The sequence below is a fragment of the Heptranchias perlo genome, chromosome 6 (assembly GCF_035084215.1).
Source record: "Heptranchias perlo isolate sHepPer1 chromosome 6, sHepPer1.hap1, whole genome shotgun sequence".
Taxonomy (NCBI): Eukaryota; Metazoa; Chordata; class Chondrichthyes; order Hexanchiformes; family Hexanchidae; genus Heptranchias; species Heptranchias perlo.
This window is the reverse complement of record NC_090330.1, coordinates 3,123,731-3,147,700: the sequence shown is the minus strand read 5'-3', so window position 1 is coordinate 3,147,700 and position 23,970 is coordinate 3,123,731. Positions and strand designations below refer to the sequence as shown.

The window sequence follows — 23,970 nt, the reverse complement described above, 5'->3', positions numbered from 1 at the left end:
GGGCAAAAATTTGGCAGATGGAATATAATGTGGGAAAATGTGAAGTCATCCACTTTGGGAGGGAAAATAAAAAAGCAAAATATTATTTGAATGGAGAAATACTACAAAATGCTGCAGTACAGAGGGATCTGGGTGTCCTCGTACATGAAACACAAAAAGTCAACATACAGGTGCAGCAGGTAATCCGGAAGGCAAATGGAATATTGGCCTTTATTTCTAGGGGGATGGAGTATAAAAGCAGGGAAGTCATGCTACAACTGTACAGGGTGCTGGTGAGGCCACACCTGGAGTACTGCGAACAGTTCTGGTGCCCTTATTTAAGGAAGGACATACTTGCATTGGAGGCAGTTCAGAGAAGGTTCACCAGGTTGATTCCGGGTATGGAAGGGTTGTCTTATGAGGAAAGATTGAACAGGTTGGGTTTATACTCATTGGAGTTTAGAAGAATGAGAGCAGATCTTATTGAAACATACCAGATTCTGAGGGGACTCGATAGGGTAGATGCTGAGAGGATGTTACCCCTCATGGGGGAATCTAAAACTAGGGGGCATAGTCTCAGAATAAGGGGTCGCCTGCTTAAGATGGAAATGAGGAGAAATTTCTTCTCCCAGAGGGTCGTGAATCTTTGGAATTCTTTACCCCAAAAAGCTGTGGAGGCTGAGTCATTGAATACATTCAAGGCTGAGTTAGACAAATTTTAGATCAGCGAGGGAGTCAAAGGATATGGGGAAAGGGCGGGAAAGTGGAGTTGAGGTAAAAATCAGATCAGCCATGATCTCATTAAATGGTGGAGCAGGCTCGAGGGGCCGAATGGCCTACTCCTGCTCCGATCTCTTATAGTGGTGCAGTAGTCCTGTTACTGGACTAGTAATCCAGAGAACGTGAGTTCAAATTCCACCACGGATTCAGTTTATAAAACATCTGGAAATAAAAATCTGGTCTCAGTAAAAGTGACCATGAAGCTGTTGGATTATCGTAAAAACCCAATTGGTTCACTAATGCCCTTTAGGGAAGGAAACCTGCCGTCCTTACCTGGTCTGGGCCTATATGTATTTAAGATAATTGGCAAAAAAAACCAGAGGGGAGGAGATTATTTTTAGGCAGCGAGTTGTTCTGATCTGGAATGCGCTGCCTGAAAGGGCGGTGGAAGCAGATTCAATAATAACTTTCAAAAGGGAATTAGATAAATACTTGTAGGGGAGAAAATTGCAGGGCCATGGGGAAAGAGCAGGGGAATGGGACTAAAAGGATAGCGTATAGTGGGTCACGGTCAGTGGGTAAATATGATACTTTGGATCATTGTGAACAGGAGGAGGCCATTCAGCCCCTCGAGCCTACTCCACTGTTCAATTAGATCATGGCTGATCTGCACCTCAACTCCATTTACCCGCCTTTGCTCCGTATCCCTCGATGCCCAACAAAAATCTATCAATCTCGGTCTTGAAAGCTCCAATTGACCCCCAGCATCCACAGCCTTTTGGGGGGAAGAGAGTTCCAGATTTCCACTCCCCTTTGTGTGAAAAAGTGCTTCCCGATTTCGCTCCTGAATGGCCTGGCTCTAAATCTTAAGATTATGTTCCCTTTGTTCTGGATTTCCCCCACCAGAGGAAATAGTTTCTCTTTTGACATTTTACACACCTCGATCAGATCACCCCTCAATCATCAAAACTTAAGGGAATACAAACCTAGTCTGTGCAACCTGTCCTCATAATTCCTTGCCTTTCCTATGTGGGCCTAGACTGGCTTTGGGTGGTGGTCAGCATCACAGCCAAAACCCAATTCCATCTCAGCCATTATGTGTGGTTGATAGTGAGGAGGAAAGCTGTAGACTGCAGGATGATATCAATGGACTGGTCAGGTGGGCAGAAAAGTGACAAATGGAATTCAATCCAGAGAAGTGTGAGGTAATGCATTTGGGGAGGGCAAACAAGGCAAGGGAATACACAATAAATGGGAGGATACTGAGAGGTGTAGAGGAAGTGAGGGACCTTGAAGCGCATGTCCACAGATCCCTGAAGGTAGCAGGACAGGTAGATAAGGTGGTTAAGAAGGCAGATGGGATACTTTCCTTTATTAGCCAAGGCATAGAATATAAGAGCAGGGGGGATTTGCTAGAACTGTATAAAACATTGGTTAGACCACAGCTTGTGTACTGTGTACAGTTCTGGTCACCACATTACAGGAAAGATGTGATTGCACTAGAGAGAGTGCAGAGGAGATTTACGAGGATGTTGCCAGGACTGGAGAATTTTAGCTATGAGGAAAGATTGGATAGGCTGGGGTTGTTTTCTTTGGAACAGAGGAGGCTGAGGGGAGATTTAATTGAGGTGTATAAAATTATGACGGGCCTAGATAGAGTGGACAGGAAGGACCTATTTCCCTTAGCAGAGAGGTCAGTGACCAGGGGGCATGGATTTGAAGTAATTGGTAGAAGGGTTAGAGGGGAGCTGAGGAAAGATTTTTTCACCCAGAGGGTGGTGGGGGTCTGGAACTCACTGCCTGAGAGGGTGGTAGAGGCAGAAACCCTCAACTCATTTAAAAAGTACTTGGATGTGCATGTGAAGTATCGTAACCTACAGGGCTACAGACCAAGTGCTGGAAAGTGGGATTAGGCGATAGCTCTTTTTCGGCCGGTATGGACACGCTGGCCTCTTTCTGTGCCCTAGATTTCTATTATTCTTTGATTCTATGATGTCCACACGAATGTACAATTGCTAGCAGGGGCCGCTGGTCAGAGATATAGAAGGGGTAAAACCAGGCGAGATCGGGAACAGTGAGGCCAATCGTAGCATCGTTCTACCAATGCCGGGGCTGGGAACAGCAAAGACCGGGGAATGACCCTGGGGCCTTTCCTGGCCTGTGCGGTTCACTTCTACACTCTGCAAACAAACCCCTTGATGACGCCTGAATCGATCCTTTTCCAAATCTTACAGTCGTAGAATCATAGAGTACAGATGGAGGCCATTCGGCCCATCGTGCCTGTGCCGGCTCTTTGGAAGAGCTATCCAATTAGTCCCCCTCACCCCCTTTCTTTCTCCACAGTCCTGCAAAGTTTTCCCCATCAAGTTTTTATCCAATTTCCTTTTGAAAGTTATTATTGAATCTGCTTCCACCGCCCTTTCAGGCAGCGCATTCCAGATCAGAACAACTCGCTGCGTAAAAAAATCTCTCCTCATCTCCCCTCTCATTCTTTTGCCAATTAACTTAAATCTGTGTCCTCTGGTTACCGACCCTCCTGCCACTGGAAACAGTTTCTCCTTATTTACTCTGTCAAAACAGGTCAAGATTATAAATGCCTCCGTTAAATCTCCCCTTAACCTTCCCTCCAGAGTCAGAGGCAGAGAGGTTGCTAAACCTTCACACCAGCATCAATCCCATCAAAGATCGAAAGAAAGCATCTAACGCAAAAGTTCTCAGGTGGCCCCCACCGCTTCCTTAACCTAACAGAGCTCTACGTGTACCTTAGCCTCCCCTCTCGAGACATCTCATGCGGGGGGTTGTCACAAATCATCTTGTTCGAGTTCACGTCCAGCAGGTAGATGAAGATGTTCTCCTGCAGGAGGGACAGAAGGAAAGAGGTCACCCAAGTTCACACCGACATCAAGACAGGTTTTCATCTTTTATAGAACTGTAGAATGATGCAGCACAGAAGGAGGCCATTCGGCCCATCATGCCTATGCCGGCTCTCTGAAGGAGCTATCCAATTAGTCCCACTCTCCCTGCTCTTTCCCCATAGCCCTGTAAAACTTTCCATTTCAAGTATTTATCCAATTCCCTTTTGAAAGTTATTATTGAATCTGCTTCCACCGCCCTTTCAGGCAGCGCATTCCAGATCAGAACAACTCGCTGCGTAAAAAATATTTCTCCTCATTTCCCCTCTGGTTCTTTTGGCAATTAAATTAAATCTGTGTCCTCTGATTACCGACCCTCCTGCCACTGGAAACAGTTTCTCCTTATTTACTCTATCAAAACCCCTGATAATTTTGAATACCTCCATTAAATCTCCTCTTAACCTTCCCTACTCTAAGGAGAAGGTTATGCTGATAGGGTGAGATGAAGTAGGGAGGGAGGAGGCCCGTGTGGAACATAAACACCGGCATAGACCTGTTGGGCCGAATGGCCTGTTTCTTCGCTGCACATTCGATGTGATGTAATCCCAGCTCGCTGTGCGGACTTCACATGAATAGTCGGTCACCTGAGTGAGCAGTCACTTCCCAGCAACACTCAGCGACTTCAGGAAATGAGAGGAGATCGAGGCGGGAGGGCAGAAAAAAAAAAATTAATTAACAGTGATTTCAAGAAAATCAATCGATAAAAGGCATTAACTCAGGAGGTCCAAGGCAAGACCATCGAGGACCGCAGGCTGTGGGCTGTGTTTTGATGCAGAGCAGTAATGAATAAAGATCTGAGATTAATGACTGCAGCAAACTCACCAGGCAAGAAAACCTCTCGGTTTTTATCCTTTCACATCCTCTGACATATTTACAGAGGAAACGCCCAAGTGAAGCTGTCTGAATGGGTCTCCATGACCCTCCATCACCGGAGCAAGTGCTGACAATTAAATTGGGGGACGGAACTTTCTAGTGACTCTAATGCAAGCAAATCAATCAGTGAAGATCGCCATGTCAAACCTTCAGATCCTCAAATGGATGATTGGAGAGAACGGTCTTATTGAAACATTTAAGATTGTGAAGGGGCTTGATCGGGTGGATGCGGTAAGGATGTTCCCAAAGATGGGTGAAACTAGAACTAGGGGGCATAATCTTAGAATAAGGGGCTGCTCTTTCAAAACTGAGATGAGGAGAAACTTCTTCACTCAGAGGGTAGTAGGTCTGTGGAATTTGCTGCCCCAGGAAGCTGTGGAAGCTACATCATTGAATAAATTTAAAACAGAAATAGACAGTTTCCTAGAAGTAAAGGGAATTAGGGGTTACGGGGAGCGGGCAGGAAATTGGACATGAAGCTGAGTTCCGATCGGTCAAGGCCCTGTGGGTGGCGGAGAGGGCCCAGGGGCTGTGTGGCCGGGTCCTGCTCCTACTTCTTGTGTTCTTTAGATTTGAGGTTAGGATCAGATCAGCCATGATCTTATTGAATGGCGGAGCAGGCTCGAGGGGCCGATTGGCCTACTCCTGCTCCTATTTCTTATGTTCTTATGTTCTAACAAAAATCTATCGGTCTGAGTACTGAAAATATCAATTGACCAAATCCATGCACCACAGTCTGATACATCACTAAAACTTACCATTAATTCTTATTAACGGGGCAAGTTCCACAATCATAGGAGCTGGAGGCGGCCATTCTGCCCCTCGGGCCTACTCCACCATTCTATTAGATCATGGCTGATCTGCACCTCACCTCCATTTACCCGCCTTGGTTTCATATCCCACGGCAACCTTACCCAACAAAAAAATCTATCGATCTCAATCTTGAAAGCTCCAACTGACCCCCAGAATCCACAGCCTTTTTGGGGGGAGAGAGTTCCAGATTTCCACTCCCCTTTGTGTGAAGAAGTGCTTCCTGACATCACCCCTGAACGGCCTGGCTCTAATTTTAAGGTTATGCCCCCTTGTTCTGGACTCCCCCCACCAGAGGAAATAGTCTCTATCCACCCTGTCGAATCCCTTAATCATTTTTAGAAACCTCGATCAGATCACCCCCTCAAACTTGTGCTTCCCAACAGGGGATCCAAGCTCGAAGGGTGTAAGGGGTGGAAAAAGGGGGTTGCCAACTCTCCAGGATTGTCCTGGAGTCTCTGGGAATTGAAGATTAATCTCCAGGACACTTGCTACGAGCAAAACACCCGGGGAGAAAAAATCATAGGGGCATTAAAAAAAAATTGTGTTTTCCTTTCATTTTCTTTGAACATTTTAATTTATTAGTTATAAAAATATTGGAGATGTTGGGGGCGAAAATAGGCTCTTTGACTAACAAGTCAAGATTAAACCAATCGGGTAGCAAAGAGTCTATTCTGCTTTCCAATTGGCCGTGGGAAGGCAGTGCGCCCAGAGGATGGACCAATGGCGGGATGGTTCGAGGCGGGAGGGTCATGTGATGAAACCTCCAGGAATACGCCCAAACAGAGTTGGCAACCCCTAGTCGGAAATAGGGTTTTGGTTGTCCGGCCCTCACTCCCTGCGATCCCGGTGCCTCCCCTCGCTGGGAATGCAGGGGGACGGCATTTACTCTCACGGGTCTAGTCGATCACTTGTGAGTCGTGCTCCCACGCTAAGGAGGTGGCTGATTAAGTTCTCGTGACAGAGCTACAACCTTATTAAGCCAGGGCAAAGGGAGGGATTCTACATGGTCATTCAGCAGGTGAAAGGGTCTGCGTAGTATCTCAGATACTGTGGAAGGAGCTGGCTCAGGTGGAAAATTTACTTCAGGGCTGTTCAATCCGCTAGGTCCAATGTTGCACTCAACAACAACAACTTGCATTTATATAGCGCCTTTAACGCAGTAAATCGTCCCAAGGCGCTTCACAGGAGCGATTATCAAACAAAATTTAACACCGAGCCACATAGGGAGATATTAGGACAGGTGACCAAAAGCTTGGTCAAAGAGGTAGGTTTTAAAGAGTGTCTTAAAGGAGGAGAGAGAGGCGGAGAGGTTTAGGGAGGGAATTCCAGAGCTTAGGGCCCGGGCAGCTGAAGGCACGGCCTCCAATGGTGGAGCGATTAAAATCGGGGATGAGCAAGAGGCCAGAATTGGAGGAGGGCAGAGATCTCGGAGGGTTGTAGGGCTGGAGGAGAATACAGGGATCGGGAGGAGTCGAGGCCATGGAGGGATTTGAACACGAGGATGAGAATTTTTAAATCGAGGCGTTGCCGGACCTGGAGCCAATGTAGGTCGGTGAGCACAGGGGGTGATGGGTGAACGGGACTTGGAGTGAGTTAGGATACGGGGCAGCAGAGTTTTGGATGAGCTGGAATTTATGGGAGGTGGGAGGCCGGCCAGGAGAGCTTGCTACGACCGAGGCCTGTGGTGCATTAACGTTCCTTCAGTCATCCTGAGCTGCCTCGAGGGGAGGGCGGCAACATTCTGGGGTCTGTGTTATTCCCTTTCCTAAATTCCTCCTTCGCCTCCTGAAGGCACCGACTTTTCCTGGAGTGAAATTCCCTCCCTTCACCTCATCCAACTGGCCTTTTACCCTGCAAGTCTGTATAGAGGGTGACGACAAGACATTCAAGTGTTGGGAGCATCACAACCGAGGATTGCTCAAAGCTTGGTTAAGAAATGCATCGGACAGTATCCATACGAGGATGATACCAGAACTGAGAGGTTATAACTACCAGGAAAGGCTGAACAGGCTGGGGCTCTTTTCTCTAAAGAGAAGGCTGAGGGGTGACCTGATAGAGGGCATTAAGATTATGAAGAGGTTTGATAGGGTAGACGTAGAGAAGATGTTTCCACTTGTGGGGGAGACCAGAACTGGGTCCATAAATATAAGATAGTCGCTAATAAATCCAATCGGGAATTCAGGAGAAACTTCTTTACCCAGAGAGTGGTGAGAATGTGGAACTCGCTCCCACAAGGAGTAGCTGAGGTGAATAGTGTAGATACATTTAAGGGGAAGCCGGATAAACACATGAGGGAGAAAGGAATAGAAGGATATGCTGATAGCGTGAGATGGAGTAGGGAGGGAGGAGGCTCGTGTGGAGCATAAACACCGCCGCATGGACCTGTTGGGCCGAATGGCCTGCAACTGTGCTGTGCATTCAATGTAATTCTATGCACAAGGTCATTGGATCAACAACAGATGCAGGAACACTGCCTGATTCTTTTATTCTTTCCCTCACAGAAGGGCACTGAGTCCAACTGTAGCCCCCCGCCCCTCCCCCTACCACCTTTTGCCCTGGAAGCTGAATCTTTGGAATGCTCTACCCCTGAGGGCTGTGGATGCTGAGTTATTGAATATATTTAAGGCTGAGATGGATAGATCTTTGGACTCGAGGGGAATCAAAGAATATGGGGATAGGACGGGAAAGTGGAGTTGAGGTCGAAGATCAGCCATGATCTGATTGAATGGTGGAGCAGGCTCGAGGGGCCGAATGGCCTACTCCTGCTCCTATTTCTTATGTTCTTATGATATAGAAACTGATATACAGGCTGGGGCTAGTAAAACAATTGGAATAACAAAGAGGAAAATAGCAAGCAAAGTCCCCGGTCATCGGTGACCTACCATTTTTGGAATGACTGTAGATAAGACATCTCTGATGACAGCTCGTAAGGAGAGCGTATCAATAACTGAGGCGAGATTCAGAAGGGAGTTCTGCAAAGGAAAAAGAAGTAAATCAACAATTTTACATAGGATTGGATAGAATGTAGTCACAGAAACAGGCCATTCGGCCCAACTAGTCCATGCCGGTGTTTATGCTCCACACGAGCCTCCTCCCTCTCTACTTCATCTCATCCTATTAGCATATCCTTCTATTCCTTTCTCCCTCATGTGTTTATTTAGCTTCCCCTTAAATGTATCTACACTATTCACCTCAACTACTCCTTGTGGGAGCGAGTTCCACATTCTCACCACTCTCTGGGTAAAGAAGTTTCTCCTGAATTCCCTATTGGATTTATTAGAGGCTATCTTACATTTAGGAGATTATTTTTACAAACACACACACACACACACAAGGAAATTGAACAAGTTAAAAACAACAACAACTTGCATTTATACAGCACCATTAAATCGTTCCAAAGCGCTTCACAGGAGCGATTACCAAACAAAATTTGACACCGAGCCACATAAGGAGATATTAGGACAGGTGACCAAAAGCTTGGTCAAAGCAGCAGGTTTTAAGGAGCATCTTAAAGGAGGAGAGAGAGGTAGAGAGGTGGAGAGGTTTAGGGAGGGAATTCCAGAGCTTAGGGCCGAGGCAGCTGAAGGCACGGCCGCCAATGGTGGAGCGATGAAAATTGAGGATGCGCCAGAGGCCAGAATTGGAGGAGTGCAGAGATCTCGAAGGGTTAGGAACATAGCCCCTCGAGCCTGTTCCGCCATTCAATTAGATCATGGCTGATCTGTATCTGAACTTCGTCTACCTACTGTAATCCTTAATACCCATGCCTAACAAAAATCTATCTCAGATTTGAAATTTTCAATTGACCCCCAGCCTCAACAGCATTTTGGGGGAGTTGGTTCCAGATTTCCACCACCCTTTGTGTGAAGAAGTGCTTCCTGACATCACCCCTGAACGGCCTAGCTCTAATTTTAAGGTTATGCCCCCTGGGCAAATCAGAGACAGTGGAGGGGTTGAGAGAGGTGGTGGTGAGGTAGAGCTGGCTGTCCTCAGCGTACACGTGGACGACATGTTTTCGGATGATGTCACCGAGGCGCTGCGAGTAGATGAGAAATAGGAGGGGGACGAGGATAGATCCTTGGGGGACTCCAGAGGTGACGGTGCAGGAGCGGGAAGAGAAGCCATTGCAGGAGATTCTCTGGCTACGACTGGATAGATAGGAATGGTACCAGGCGAGAGCAGTCCCACCCAGCTGGACTACGGAGGAGAGGAGTTGGAGGAGGATGGTGTGGTCAACCGCGTCATAGGCTGCAGACAGGTCGAGAAGGATGAGGAGGGAGAGTTTACCACGGTCACAGTCACATAGGATGTCATTAGTGACTTTGATAAGGGCCGTTTCAGTAGTGTGGCAGGGGCGGGAACCTGATTGGAGAGATTCAAACCTGGAGTTGCGGAAACGATGGGCACGGCTTTGGGAGGTGACACCGCGCTCAAGGACTTTGGAGAGGAAAGGGAGGTTGGCAATGGGGCGATAGTTTGCAAGGACAGAGGGGGCAAGGGTGGGTTTTTTGAGGAGGGGGGGCGATGACGGCAGATTTGAAGGGGAGGAGGAGATTACTTTTTTTTAAAACACACACACGCACAGAAGGAAATCGAACGAGTTACAAAAAATGAAGTGCGCACTGAAGATAGTGGAAGGGTCCTCGGGTTTCACAGTCAGGGGTCGAACACTGAGCAAGGGGGGGGTTCAGGGGGGTGGCCCAGGGCAAGGTCGAAGAGGTAGGTATTTCATGAGGCGGGGTGGGGGGGGTACTGAGATAGTGGGACAGACGGGTTTGGGAAGGGAGTTTGATCATTGTGGACTGATGAAGGTTGTGGAGGCAGTGGAGTGGGGGATACAAAGTGAAGATGAGATGGTGTAAATTGTGATGCATTTAGACTGTGAGAACAAAGGAGAAATTAGAGGTTGGGAACAACAGGGGCGATAGGTGAGTGCGACTTAGCGCAGGATGGAATATAACCAGCAGAGGACAGGTTGAGTTGCTGTTTGTGTCGATACGCATAATTGAACCTGATAGTACATTCTTGCAAATGTGAAGACTTATCATTTGAAATTTAATTTCATGAGGCACTAACAATTATTTTTTTAAACTTTCTTGCTGCGCTTATCAATATAAACGGCAGGAGGGTCGGTAACCAGAAGACACAAGATTTCGATCATTGACAAAAGGACCAGAGGGGGAGATGAGGAGAATTTTTTTTAACGCAGCGAGTTGTTCTGATCTGGAATGCGCTGCCTGAAAGGGCGGTGGAAGCAGATTCAATAATAACTTTCAAAAGGGAATTGGATAAATACTTGAGAAGAAAATAATTACAGGGCTATGGGGAAAGAGCAGGGGGAGTGGGACTAATTGGACAGCTTTCAAAGAGCCAGCACAGGCACAATGGGCCAAATGGCCTCCTTCACTGATGTAAGATTCTATGATTCCATTTTATAAATGATGTTAGTGCTTGGAAACTGGAGAATGGAACACCTTAGTAACACAGCAACACTTTCAAGCAAAAGACCTTCAGCCCATCTAGTCCACCTATCCCCAGTATTCCCTTACTGCATTTCTCATCACCCTGAATCCCATTTGTTGACAAGAAGCTGTCTACCTCCTTCTTGAAGTTAAAGTTTCTTGTTCCATCAAGTTTCTTGTTCCATCAAGACCTGGACAACATCCAGGCTTGGGCTGATAAGTGGCAAGTAACATTCGCGCCAGACAAGTGCCAGGCAATGACCATCTCCAACAAGAGAGAGTCTAACCAACTCCCCTTGACATTCAACAGCATTACCATTGCCGAATCCCCCACCATCAACATCCTGGGGGTCACCATTGACCAGAAACTTAACTGGACCAGCCACATAAATACTGTGGCCACAAGAGCAGACCAGAGGCTGGGTATTCTGCGGTGACTGAATCACCTCCTGACTCCCCAAAGCCTTTCCACCATCTACAAGGCACAAGTCAGGAGGGTGATGGAATACTCTCCACTTGCCTGGATGAGTGCAGCTCCAACAACACTCAAGAAGCTCGACACCATCCAGGACAAAGCAGCCCGCTTGATTGGCACCCCATCCACCACCCTAAACATTAACTCCCTCCACCATCGGCGCACAGTGGCTGCAGTGTGTACCATCCACAGGATGCACTGCAGCAACTCGCCAAGGCTTCTTCGACAGCACCTCCCAAACCCGTGACCTCTACCACCTAGAAGGACAAGGACAGCAGGCACATGGGAACAACAACACCTGCACGTTCCCCTCCAAGTCACACACCATCCCGACTTGGAAATATATCGCCGTTCCTTCATCGTCGCTGGGTCGAAATCCTGGAACTCCCTTCCTAACAGCACTGTGGGAGAACCATCACCACACGGACTGCAGCGGTTCAAGAAGGCGGCTCACCACCACCTTCTCAAGGGCAATTAGGGATGGGCAATAAATGCTGGCCTCGCCATCCCATGAACGAATTTTTAAAAAATCATCCATGTCAATAATCTGTTGCACACAATTACCTCACGTTTAGTAAAAGATCGTTCCTTTTAATAATATCTTTTCTTGTCCTTAATTTGTGCCTCTTGTGTTTAAATTCTGGACATGGCAGAAAATCGTACTTGGATCAAATTTGTCCATAACTTTAATAACATTTTAATATCAGGCACACAGTGGTAGCTTCAATGCAGAGTAAGACTCCTTCTGCACTGTCCCATCAAACTCTCCCAGGGCAGGAACATCACGGGTTAGATACAGAGTAAATCTCCCTCTACACTGTCCCATCAAACACTCCCAGGGCACGAACATCACGGGTTAGATACAGAGTAAAGCTCCCTCTACACTGTCCCATCAAACACTCCCAGGGCAGGAACATCACGGGTTAGATACAGAGTAAAGATCCCTCTACACTGTCCCATCAAACACTCCCAGGGCAGGTACAGCACGGGTTAGATACAGAGTAAAGCTCCCTCTACACTGTCCCATCAAACACTCCCGGGGCAGGTACAGCACGGGTTAGATGCAGAGTAAAGCTCCCTCTACACTGTCCCATCAAACACTCCCAGGGCAGGTACAGCATGGGTTAAATACAGAGTAAAGCTCCCTCTACACTGTCCCATCAAACACTCCCAGGGCAGGTACAGGGTTAGATGCAGAGTAAAGCTCCCTCTACACTGTCCCATCAAACACTCCCAGGGCAGGTACAGGGTTAGATACAGAGTAAAGCTCCCTCTACACTGTCCCATCAAACACTCCCAGGGCAGGTACAGCACGGGTTAGATACAGAGTAAAGCTCCCTCTACACTGTCCCATCAAACACTCCCAGGGCAGGTACAGGGTTAGATACAGAGTAAAGCTCCCTCTACACTGTCCCATCAAACACTCCCGGGGCAGGTACAGCACGGGTTAGATACAGAGTAAAGCTCTCTCTACACTGTCCCATCAAACACTCCCAGGGCAGGTACAGCATGGGTTAAATACAGAGTAAAGCTCCCTCTACACTGTCCCATCAAACACTCCCAGGGCAGGTACAGCACGGGTTAGATACAGAGTAAAGCTCCCTCTACACTGTCCCATCAAACACTCCCAGGGCAGGTACAGCACGGGTTAGATACAGAGTAAAGCTCCCTCTACACTGTCCCATCAAACACTCCCAGGGCAGGTACAGCACGGGTTAGATACAGAGTAAAGCTCCCTCTACACCGTCCCATCAAACACTCCCGGGGCAGGTACAGCACGGGTTAGATGCAGAGTAAAGCTCCCCTTACATAAGAAGATAGCAATATAGGAACAGGAGGAGGCCATTCAGCCCCTCGAGCCTGTTCCACCATTCAATAAGATCATGGTTGATCAGTATTCTAATTCCATTTACCCGCCTTGGCTCCATGTTCCTTCGCAGATTTAGAATGATTAATTGAGCATCTACTGCTTTTTGTGGAAGAGAGTTAGTTCCACACTTCTACCTCCCTTTGCGTGAAGAAGTGTTGAAGTGTTTCCTAACTTCTCTCCTGAGTTCCCGGGAAATTCACCACCAATAGCTAAAGAAAGATTTATATAGCACCTTTCACAACATCCCAAAGCACTTTAGGTACTTTTGAAGTGCAGTCACTGTTGTAATGTCGGAGACTTAGCAGCCAAATTGCACACAGCAAGATCCCACAAACTTCAATGTGATAACAACCAGATAATCTATTTTTACAGTATAGGGATAAACATTGGCCAGGACACCAGGGAAAACTTCCCTACTCATGTTTGAAATAGCAGCTGTGGGATCTTTTACATCCACCAGAGAGGGCAGATAGGGCCTCACATTAATATCTCATCCAAAAAGACACCACCTCCAACAGTGCAGCATTCCCTCAGTGTTGCACTAGGACTAGCTGAGATTTTGTACTCAAGTCTCATAGAGTGGGATGTGAACCCACAACCTTCTAACATCTAAAGCAAGAGTGCAACCCACTGAGCCACGGTTGACAGCGCAGTAAAGTGGTCATTATTGAGGGGGCTTTGGATGGTTTAGCAAGGTAGAGGGGTCAAGAGTTCAAAGGTGAGGTGGCTGAGGGCCGTGCTACAGATGGTCTTCCTTCAGTATAATATGAACCCTGAGACACTTGACTGATTGAGGGCAGCAACTCAATTCACCTAGCACCTTCCGTAAACTTGAGCTCATCCAGAGCTCTGCTGACCATATCCTAACTCGCACCAAGTCCCGTTCACCCATCACCCCCTGTGCTCGCTGACCTACACTGGCTCCCGGTCCGGCAACGCCTCAATTTTAAAATTCCCATCCTCGTGTTCAAATCCCTCCATGTCCTCGCTCCTCCCTATCTCTCAGCATCAGGGACCCCTTTTAAAGAGGGAATCTCACCATCAGAAACCTTTTTGAAGAGGGAGTCTCACCATCAGGGACCCCTTTTAAAGAGGGAGTCTCACCATCAGAAACCTTTTAAAGAGGGAATCTCACCATCAGGGACCCCTTTTAAAGAGGGAGCCTCACCATCAGGGAGTCCAGCCCTACAAACCTCCGAGATCTCTGCGCTCCTCCAATTCTGGCCTCTTGCGCATCCTCGATTTTAATCACTCCACCATTGGCGGCCGTGCCTTCAGCTGCCTCGGCCCTAAGTTCTGGAATTCCCTCCCTAAACCTCTCCGCCTCTCTCTCCTCCTTTAAGGTGCTCCTTAAAACCTACCTCTTTGACCAAGCTTTTGGTCACCTGTCCTAATACCTCTTTACGTGGCTCGGTGTCAATTTCTGTTTGATAATCGCTCCTGTGAAGCCCCTCGGGATGTTATCCTACGTTAACGGGGTTATATAAACGCTCATCGTTGTTGTCTTGCTGTGAGAGCAGGAATAACGGAGAGGCATTCTGCCACGGTGTAAATGTTCAATCGAGGAACATTTCCTCCATACACTGATCTGCGACCTTTCTTAACCTTTCCTTTGATTGATTCCAATGTTATTTTCCCTGAAATGTCGATCTGTGCAGACTGCACCTGCGCTGTCACATCCCATCGCCAACACAAGCTTCCGCCAGAGAGACCAGTCACAGCAGTCAACAAAACTAATTACACTTCAGGAACTAAATTACCGAGATGTCAGAGCAGGAGTGAAGATGACAAGGGCAATTCTCAGGAGAGCTTCAGCATAGGGGAAAAAATATTGCAGGCTCGGTTTATCATCGCTGAATGGGTTTCGAAGAGAGTCTCACCATCAGAGACCCCTTTTAAAGGGGGAGTTAAAACACCAGGGACCCCTTTTAAAGAGGGAGTTTCACCATCAGGACCCCTTTTAAAGAGGGAGTTTCACCATCAGGACCCCTTTTAAAGAGAGTCTCACCATCAGGGACCCCTTTTTAAAAGTCTCACCATCAGGACCCCTTTTAAAGAGAGTCTCACCATCAGGGACCCCTTTTAAAGAGAGCCTCACCATCAGGGACCCCTTTTAAAGAGGGAGTCTCACCATCAGGACCCCTTTTTAAAGGTCTCACCATCAGGACCCCTTTTAAAGAAGGAGTCTAATCATCAGGGACCCCTTTTAAAGAGGGAGTTTCACCATCAGGGACCCCTTTTAAAGAGGAAGCCTCACCATCAGGGACCCCTTTTAAAGAGGGAGTCTCACCATCAAGGACCCCTTTTAAAGAGGGAGTCTCACCATCAGGGACCCCTTTTAAAGAGGGAGTCTCACCATCAGGACCCCTTTTAAAGAAGGAGTCTAATCATCAGGGACCCCTTTTAAAGAGGGAGTTTCACCAACAGGGTCCCCTTTTAAAGAGAGTCTCACCATCAAGACCCCTTTTAAAGAGAGTCTCACCATCAGGGACCCCTTTTAAAGAGGGAGTCTAATCATCAGGGACCCCTTTTAAAGAGAGTCTCACCATCTGGACCCCTTTTAAAGAGGGAGTCTCACCATCAGGACCCCTTTTAAAGAGGGAGTCTCACCATCAGGGACCCCTTTTAAAGAGGGAGTCTCACCATCTGGACCCCTTTTAAAGAGGGAGTCTCACCATCAGGACCCCTTTTAAAGAGGGAGTCTCACCATCAGGGACCCCTTTTAAAGAGGGAGTCTCACCATCAGGACCCCTTTTAAAGAGGGAGTCTCACCATCAGGACCCCTTTTAAAGAGGGAGTCTCACCATCAGGGACCCCTTTTAAAGAGGGAGTCTCACCATCAGGACCCTTTTTAAAGAGGGAGTCTCACCATCATGGACCCCTTTTAAAGAGAGTCTCACCATCAGGGACCCCTTTTAAAGAGAGTCTCACCATCAGGACCCTTTTTAAAGAGGGAGTCTCATCATTAGGGATTTCTTTTAAAGAGGGAGTCTCACCATCAGGGACCCCTTTTAAAGAGGGAGTCTCACCATCAGGACCCCTTTTAAAAAGAGTCTCACCATCAGGGACCCCTTTTAATGATGAAGGGACCAGATGGTGAACATCACAGCTAAACCTGATACCATCCTCTCAACAACAACAACAACTTTGCATTTATATAGCGCTTTTAACATAGTAAAATGTCCCAAGGTGCTTCACAGGAGCGATTATCAAACAAAATTTGTTATCGAGCCACATAAGAAGATATTAGGACAGGTGACCAAAAGCTTGGTCAAAGAGGTAGGTTTTAAGGAGCGTCTTAAAGGAGAAGAGAGAGGCGGAGAGGTTTAGGGAGGGAATTCCAGAGCTTAGGGCCGAGGCAGCTGAAGGCACGGCCGCCAATGGTGGAGCGATTAAAATCAGGGATGCGCAAGAGGCAAGAATTGGAGGAGCGCAGAGATCTCGGAGGGTTGTAGGGCTGGAGGAGATTACAGAGATAGGGAGGGGGCGAGGTCATGGAGGGATTTGAAAACACGGATGAGAATTTTAAAATCAAAGCGTTCCCGAACTGGGAGCCAATGTAGGTCAATGAGGACAGGGGGTGATGGGTGAACGGGACTTGGTGCGAGTTAGGATACGGGCAGCAGAGTTTTGGATGAGTTCAAGTTTATGGAGGGTGGAAGATGGGAGGCCGGCCAGGAGAGCATTGGAATAGTCCAGTCTGGAGGTGACAAAGGCACGGATGAGGGTTTCAGCAGCAGATGAGCTGAGGCAGGGGCGGAGACGGGCGATGTTACGGAGGTGGAAGTAGGCGGTCTTGGTGATGGAGCGGACATGGGGTCGGAAGCTCATCTCAGGGTCAAATAGGACGCCAAGGTTACGAACGGTCTGGAATGGAATTTGTGGCGGGGGCCGAAGACAACAGCTTCGGACTTCCCAACATTTAGTTGGTGGAAATTTTTGCTCATCCAGTACTGGATGTCGGACAAGCAGTGTGACAAACCAGAGACAGTGGAGGGGTCGAGGGAGGTGGTGGTGAGGAAGAGCTGGGTGTCGTCAGCGTACATGCGGAATCTGACATTGTGTTTTCGGATGATGTCGCCGAGGGGCAGCATGTAGATGAGAAATAGGAGGGGGCCGAGGATAGATCCTTGGGGAACTCCAGAGGTGACGGTGCAGGAGCGGGAAGAGAAGCAATTGCAGGTGATTCTCTGGCTACGACTGGAGAGATAAGAATGGAACCAGGTGAGCGCAGTCCCACACAGCTGGACCACGGAGGAGAGGTGATGGAGGAGGATGGTGTGGTCAACCATGTCAAAGGCTGCGGACAGGTGGAGAAGGATGAGGAGGGAGAGTTTACCATGGTCACAGTCACACAGGATGTCATTAGTGACTTTGATAAGGGTTGTTTCATTACTATGGTAGGGGTGGAACACTCTCCAGGCATCCCCGCGATGCCTTCCAGCAAATGTCACAGGATGGTGATCAATAATGGGAAACCTAACTGATTATTTGCCTTGGCAGCCCAGGGTCACCACTACGAACGGTAGAGACCCACCTGCTGCCATGGGTGAGATCAGCCAACGCAACGCAGACTAAACCTGGGAACGTCCTGCTCTGTTTGGCTTGGTACCACACTGGGCAGCGCCAGTCACCCATTGAGTTGTCACGGTCCCCCTTCATTTGTGGACATTTAAAAAAAAATGGAATTCTGGGCTTTACGGCAAAGTCGAGATGCAACGGTGAATCTATATAACACCTTAGTAAGATCACAGTTGGTGCACTGTGTGCAGCTTTGGGCTCCACACTATAGCAAGGCTACTGAGGCAGGAGAGGATACAGCACAGATTCACTGGATGGTGCCCGGTATGCCCAAACTACAATAGTGACAAGCACTTCAAAAGTACTTCATTGGCTGTAAAGCGCTTTGGGATGTCCTGAGATCCAAGATACTCATCCTTGTTTTCAAATCCCTCCATGGCCTCGCAGCCCTCCCCTCCCATCTCTGCAATCAACCCTACAACCCTCCGAGATCTCTGCGCTCCTCCAATTCTGGCCTCTTGCGCGTCCCCGATTTTCATCGCTCCACCATTGGCGGCCGTGCCTTCTGCTGCCTAGTGTTAAGCTCTGGAATTCCCTCCCTAAACCTCTCCGCCTCTCTAACTTTCTTCCCTCCTTTAAGACGCTCCTTAAAACCTACCTCTTTGACCAAGCTTTCAGTCACCTGTCCTCATACCTCCTTATATGTCAAATTCTGTTTGATAATTGCTCCTGCCAAGCACATTGGGACGTTTTACTACGTTAAAGGTGCTACATAAATACAAGTCTTTCTTTCTTTTCTTTCTTGTGAGGAAATACAAATATGAAAAACGATTTGAAAAATTGGCTCTGTTTTTGTTGGAATGGAGGAGATTAAGGGGTGATTTGAAACAGGTGTTTAAAATTATGAAGAGATAGGATAGAGTATCTAGAAACAGATTGTTTCCTGTTGTTGAGGAGCCTAGAAGGAGGGGACATAGATATAAGATTAAATATAAGAGATTTAGGACAGAGAACAGGAGAAACTTTTTTTTTACACAGAGGTTGTGGAATGCACTGCCAGAGTTAGTGATTGAAGCAGAGACCATGTCAGCATTTAAGAAAAGGTCAGATAGATTGTTCAAGGAAAGAGGGATAAAGGGATCTGGGGACAGGGCGAGCACATGGGATTGGGATACTGCTCGTAGGAATATAGAAACAGGAGGAGGCCATTCAGCCCCTCGCGCCTGTTCTGTCATTCAATTAGATCATGGCCGACCTGTACCTCAACTCCATTTATCTGCCTTTGCACCATATCACTTGATACCCTGACCCAACAAAAGTCTAGCAATCTCACATTTAAAAATTTCAACTCGCCCCCCAGCCTTTTGGGGGAGCAGGTCCCAGACTCCTACTTCCCCTCGTGTAATAAAAGTGTGGAGGATAACCACAAACACGTTGGGCCAAATTTCCATCCTGACATTTCCATGTCACCAAATCCAACTCCGTCCTGATACACTGACCTTTTTCTGAACCCTGATGAGAAGGATAAGAACCCATTGTGAGATGAGCAAGGGTCCAAGGCAATTACAGAGAGCCTGTTTTGCCTGATTGGATTTTCTAGTTTACTGTATTCAGGGCACCACAGGGATCTTTTAAACTGGCAAAGGTTAATCAGTATTCAGAGGAGGTGATTTCACAATGGCACTACAGCTGCTTCAGCCAGAGCACCAAGGACAGAAAGATACTGCAGTCGCAACAGACTTGTTCCATCAATCTCTCAAGACCACCTACTTCCACCTCCGTAACATCGCCCGTCTCCTCCCCTGCCTCAGCCCATCTGCAGCTGAAACCCTCATTCATGTCTTTGTTACCTCCAGACTCGACTATTCCAGTGCTCTCCTGGCCGGCCTCCCACCGTCCACCCTCCTTAAATTCCAGCTCATCCAAAACTCTGCTGCCCGTATCCTAACTCGCACCAAGTCCCGTTCACCCATCACCCCCTGCGCTCGCTGACCTACATTGGCTCCCGGTCCGGCAACCCCTCAGATTTAAAATTCTCATCCTCGTGTTCAAATCCCTCCATGGCCTCACCTCCCTCCCGATCTCTGTAACCTCCTCCAGCCCTACAACCCTCCGAGATCTCTGCGCTCCTCCAATTCTGGCCTCTTGCGCATCCCCGATTTCCATCACTCCACCATTGGCGGCCGTGCCTTCAGCTGCCTCGACCCTAAGCTCTGGAATTCCCTCCCTAAACCTCTCCGCCTCTCTCTCCTCCTTTAAGAGGCTCCTTAAAACCTACCTCTTTGGCCAAGCTTTTGGTCACCTGTCCTAATATCCCTTATGTGGCTCGGTGTCAAATTTTGTTTGATAATTGCTCCTGTGAAGCGCCTTGGGATGTTTTACTATGTTAAAGGCACTATAAAAATGCAAGTAGTTGTTGTTAATAAGGGAAAGGAAAGCATTTGATAAAATGCCACGAAAGATTAAAGCCCATGGGGATTAAAGGGGATAGAGGGACAGATGAAGCATTAAAAGCGGAGAGCAAGAATGTTTTTTAGACTGGAAAGACGTTGCTAGCAGCTCATGGATGTTGACATAGAGGGAATAACAGTGCCAATACTGTCCTGGAGTCTCCATGAATTAATCACCCGGACACTTGCCGCGAGCAACCGGGGAGAAAAATCATCGGGGCGTTAAAAATATTGCATGTTTATTTCCCGTTGAGTTTGAACATTACTGGAGACAGAGGAAAAAGAGGCTGTTTGACTGACAATCAAGGATCGTCCAATCGAATAATGAAGAGTCGGTTCGCTTTCCAATTGGCCGTGAGGATGGACCAATGGCGGGAGCGGGAGGGCGGGGCTGTTGGAGGTGAGAGGTCATGTGATAGAGTTGTCAACTCTGGGAGGTTCTAAGAGGGACTAACATTAAAATTTGCCCACAATATACCAAATGGAGACACAATTGGAGTATTTTTGTCCACAGTTTAGAGGTCGTCCCCTTACACTAGCTCAACAAACAGGCTCCTTTCAGAAAGGTGTCGCAGGCAAAGTGGCTTCTGCCACCGCAAGTTGGGAAGTTGGGTAGATTTCTTTCGGGTGAGACGTTAAAACCGAGGCCCCGTCTGCCCTCTCAGGGTGGCCGTAAAAGATCCCACGGCCACTATTTCGAAGAAGGCTCGCCAAGGCTTCTTCGACAGCACCTCCCAAACCCGCGAACTCTACCACCTAGGAGGACAAGGGCAGCAGGCACATGGGAACAACACCACCTGCACGTTCCCCTCCAAGTCACACACCATCCCAACTTCGAAATATATCGCCGTTCCTTCTTCGTCGCTGGGTCAAAATCCTGAAACTCCCTACCAAACAGCACTGTGGGAGAACCTTCACCACACGGACTGCAGTGGTTCAAGAAGGCGGCTCACCACCACCTTCTCAAGGGGCAATTAGGGATGGGCAATAAAGGCTGGCCTTGCCAGCGACGCCCACATCCCGTGAACGAATAAAAAAGAGAAAGAGCTGGGGAGTTCTCCGCAGTGTCCTGGGGCCAATATTTATCACTAAACCAACATCAGTAAAGGGAATTAGGGGTTACGGGGAGCGGGCAGGAAATTGGACATGAATTTAGATTTGAGGTTAGGATCAGATCAGCCATGATCTTATTGAATGGCGGAGCAGGCTCGAGGGGCCGAATGGCCTACTCCTGCTCCCATTTCTTATGTTCTTATGTTCTTATCACTAAAAAAACAGATTATCTTGTCATTATCACATTGCTGTTTGTGGGATCTTGCTGTGCGCAAATTGGCTGCCGCGTTTCCTACATTACAACAGTGACTACACTTCAAAAAAGTACTTCATTGGCTGTAAAGCACTTTGGGACGTCCTGAGGTCGTGAAAGGAGCTGTGGAAATGCAAGATCTTTCCTCCTTTCTTTCTCTGGCCTCGCCCAAAACCAATCAGGAACGAGCGCATCAAGCTGCCGATAACGAGCGGCCATAATGCCCGAGGGAAACAATGAGCCGAGTCCCAGAATCCTTTTAACAGGTAACCCCAGCTCACGGGTCAGCGTCGGAATGTCTTCAGGACCAGCTTTGTGTTTACACTCTGCCCCAGGAGGTCTTTACTAGCTTTTTGTGTAAACAGTAATACAGATGGTTGGCCATTGCACCAGTAACTGCCCTCGTCTCTCAGACTGGCCTCTCGGTGACAGGGCTGCGTATCAAAGTGTCTGAGGGGTGCAAAAATGAGAACATTTTCGGTTGCAACTTTCACCGAATGCCCGTGGGGACAAGATGCAAATCCTTCTCGGCAGGAATGCCCGTGTAATTCCAGATGTAACTATAACCAGAGGGATTAGGGTGTTGCCATATCATCGAGAACAGTCGACAATTATAGCTCGAAGAGTCTGCAAAGAAGGGCTATTCAAAGGAACTCGAACGACCGGTTTGCCTGTTTTAACACTTCCTTGAGCTGATTCACTGCTGGTGTTATTTGATGTGGAGATGCCGGTGATGGACTGGGGTTGACAATTGACAATTGTAAACAATTTTACAACACCAAGTTATAGTCCAGCAATTTTATTTTAAATTCACAAGCTTTCAGAGGCTTCCTCCTTCGTCAGGTGAACATCGTTCACCTGAGGAAGGAGGAAGCCTCCGAAAGCTTGTGAATTTAAAATAAAATTGCTGGACTATAACTTGGTGTTGTAAAATTGTTTACAGGTGTTATTTGAGCCGACTTCAACAACTAGCAGCGATTTACTGACACCATGAGAGATTCTTATCAACGAATAAGAATCCTTCATCTTATCCTTCATCGTCGCTGGGTCAAAATTCTGGAACTCCCTTCCTAACAGCACTGTGGGAGAACCGTCACCACACGGACTGCAGCGGTTCAAGAAGGCGGCTCACCACCACCTTCTCAAGGGCAATTAGGGATGGGCAATAAATGCCGGCCTCGCCAGCGACGCCCACATCCCATGAACGAATAAAAAAAATATATAAATCCTCTTGGTAATTCAGCCGGGGGTAAGAAAGTGGTTTAAACGGCCCAATTGTTTGGGAGGAACAGGTGACTTTGGACCCATGGTTCCCAAAGCTCTCCACCACTGGGGGTTTTCCCCGCCTCGTGTCTGGGTCTGCTGTAGACTCATTGTTCGAGATTGATTGCTACGAATAACCATGAAAGAACAGAAAGGGAGGAAGGAAAGAAGAACATTTATATAACTTTCACCATCTCGGGACGTCCCAAAGCACTTTGCAGCAAATGAAGCACTTTTTGAAGTCTAGTCACTGTTGCAGAGAGAGGGCAGTGGACAGAGGCACGGATTTAAAGTGATTGGTGGAAGGATTAGAGGGGAGCTGAGGAGAAATGTTTTCACCCAGAGGGTGGTGGAGGGTCTGGAACTCACTGCCTGAAAGGGTGGGAGAGGCAGAAACCCTCAACTCATTTAAAAAGTACTTGGACATGCACTTGAAGTGCCGTAAACCGCAGGGCTACGGACCAAGAGGGATTAGGTTGGATAGCTCTTTATCGACCAGCGCGGACGCGATGGGCCGAATGGCCTCCTTCTGTGCCGTAAATTTTTCTATGTAATGTAGGAATTGCGGCAACCAATTTGCGCACAGCAAGGTCCCATAAAAACAGCAATGTCGTAATGACCAGATAACCTGTTTTTGAGTGATGTTGGTCGAGGTATAAATATTGGCCCCCAGGACACCGGGGAGAACTCCCCCCTGCTCTTCTTCAAAAAAAGTGTTCGCGGGATCTCTTACGTCCACCCGAGAGGGCAGGCGGGGACCCTCGGTTTATCGACTCATCCGAAAGACGGCACCTCCGACAGTGCAGCCTAGAATACTCGAGGGCACAAATAATGAGGAAAAGCTGATTATGAAGGTGGGCGAGGGGAAAATGATGAGTCACCTGCAATTTTCATATTAAATGTAACATGTCTGTACTGAGAATTCAGAGAGAATTTTATATTTATGAAAGTGTAACCCAGCCATTCGAATAGAAAGACGACCTTTTTGAAGTGCTGCACACTGCGAAGATAAAAATATATTGAAGATATAAAGGTCACAGAGGTCGAAGCCATGACGATATTACCTCATTAATTCTCAAAATTCTCCAACAGTTATGAACAGAATCAGAGTACAGAAAAGGCACTCAACGCCATTAAATTACTAACAATTACTTGCATTTATATAGCGCCAAGGCGTCCCAAGGCGCTTCACAGGAGCGATTATCAAACAAAATTTGACACCGGGCCACCCAAGGAGATATTAGGACAGGTGACCAAAAGCTTGGGCAAACAGGTAGGTGTTAAGGAGCGTCTTAAAGGAGGAGAGAGAGACGGAGAGGTTTAGGG

At 47.7% G+C, this 23,970-nt stretch overlaps 1 protein-coding gene across 2 annotated transcripts in view; it reads right to left on the bottom strand.

Annotated features, from left to right (window-relative positions):
• The window catches only part of LOC137322682 (cGMP-dependent 3',5'-cyclic phosphodiesterase), a 275,396-nt gene that overhangs the window by 169,415 nt on the left and 82,011 nt on the right, over positions 1-23,970 (bottom strand). For both annotated transcript variants that reach the window (XM_067985615.1, XM_067985616.1), the window contains exons 2-3: positions 8,180-8,269; positions 3,462-3,553 (exon numbers count right to left, since the gene is read on the bottom strand). In XM_067985615.1, the coding sequence (XP_067841716.1) occupies positions 3,462-3,553; positions 8,180-8,269 (182 nt within the window). The remainder of the gene's footprint in view (positions 1-3,461; positions 3,554-8,179; positions 8,270-23,970) is intronic.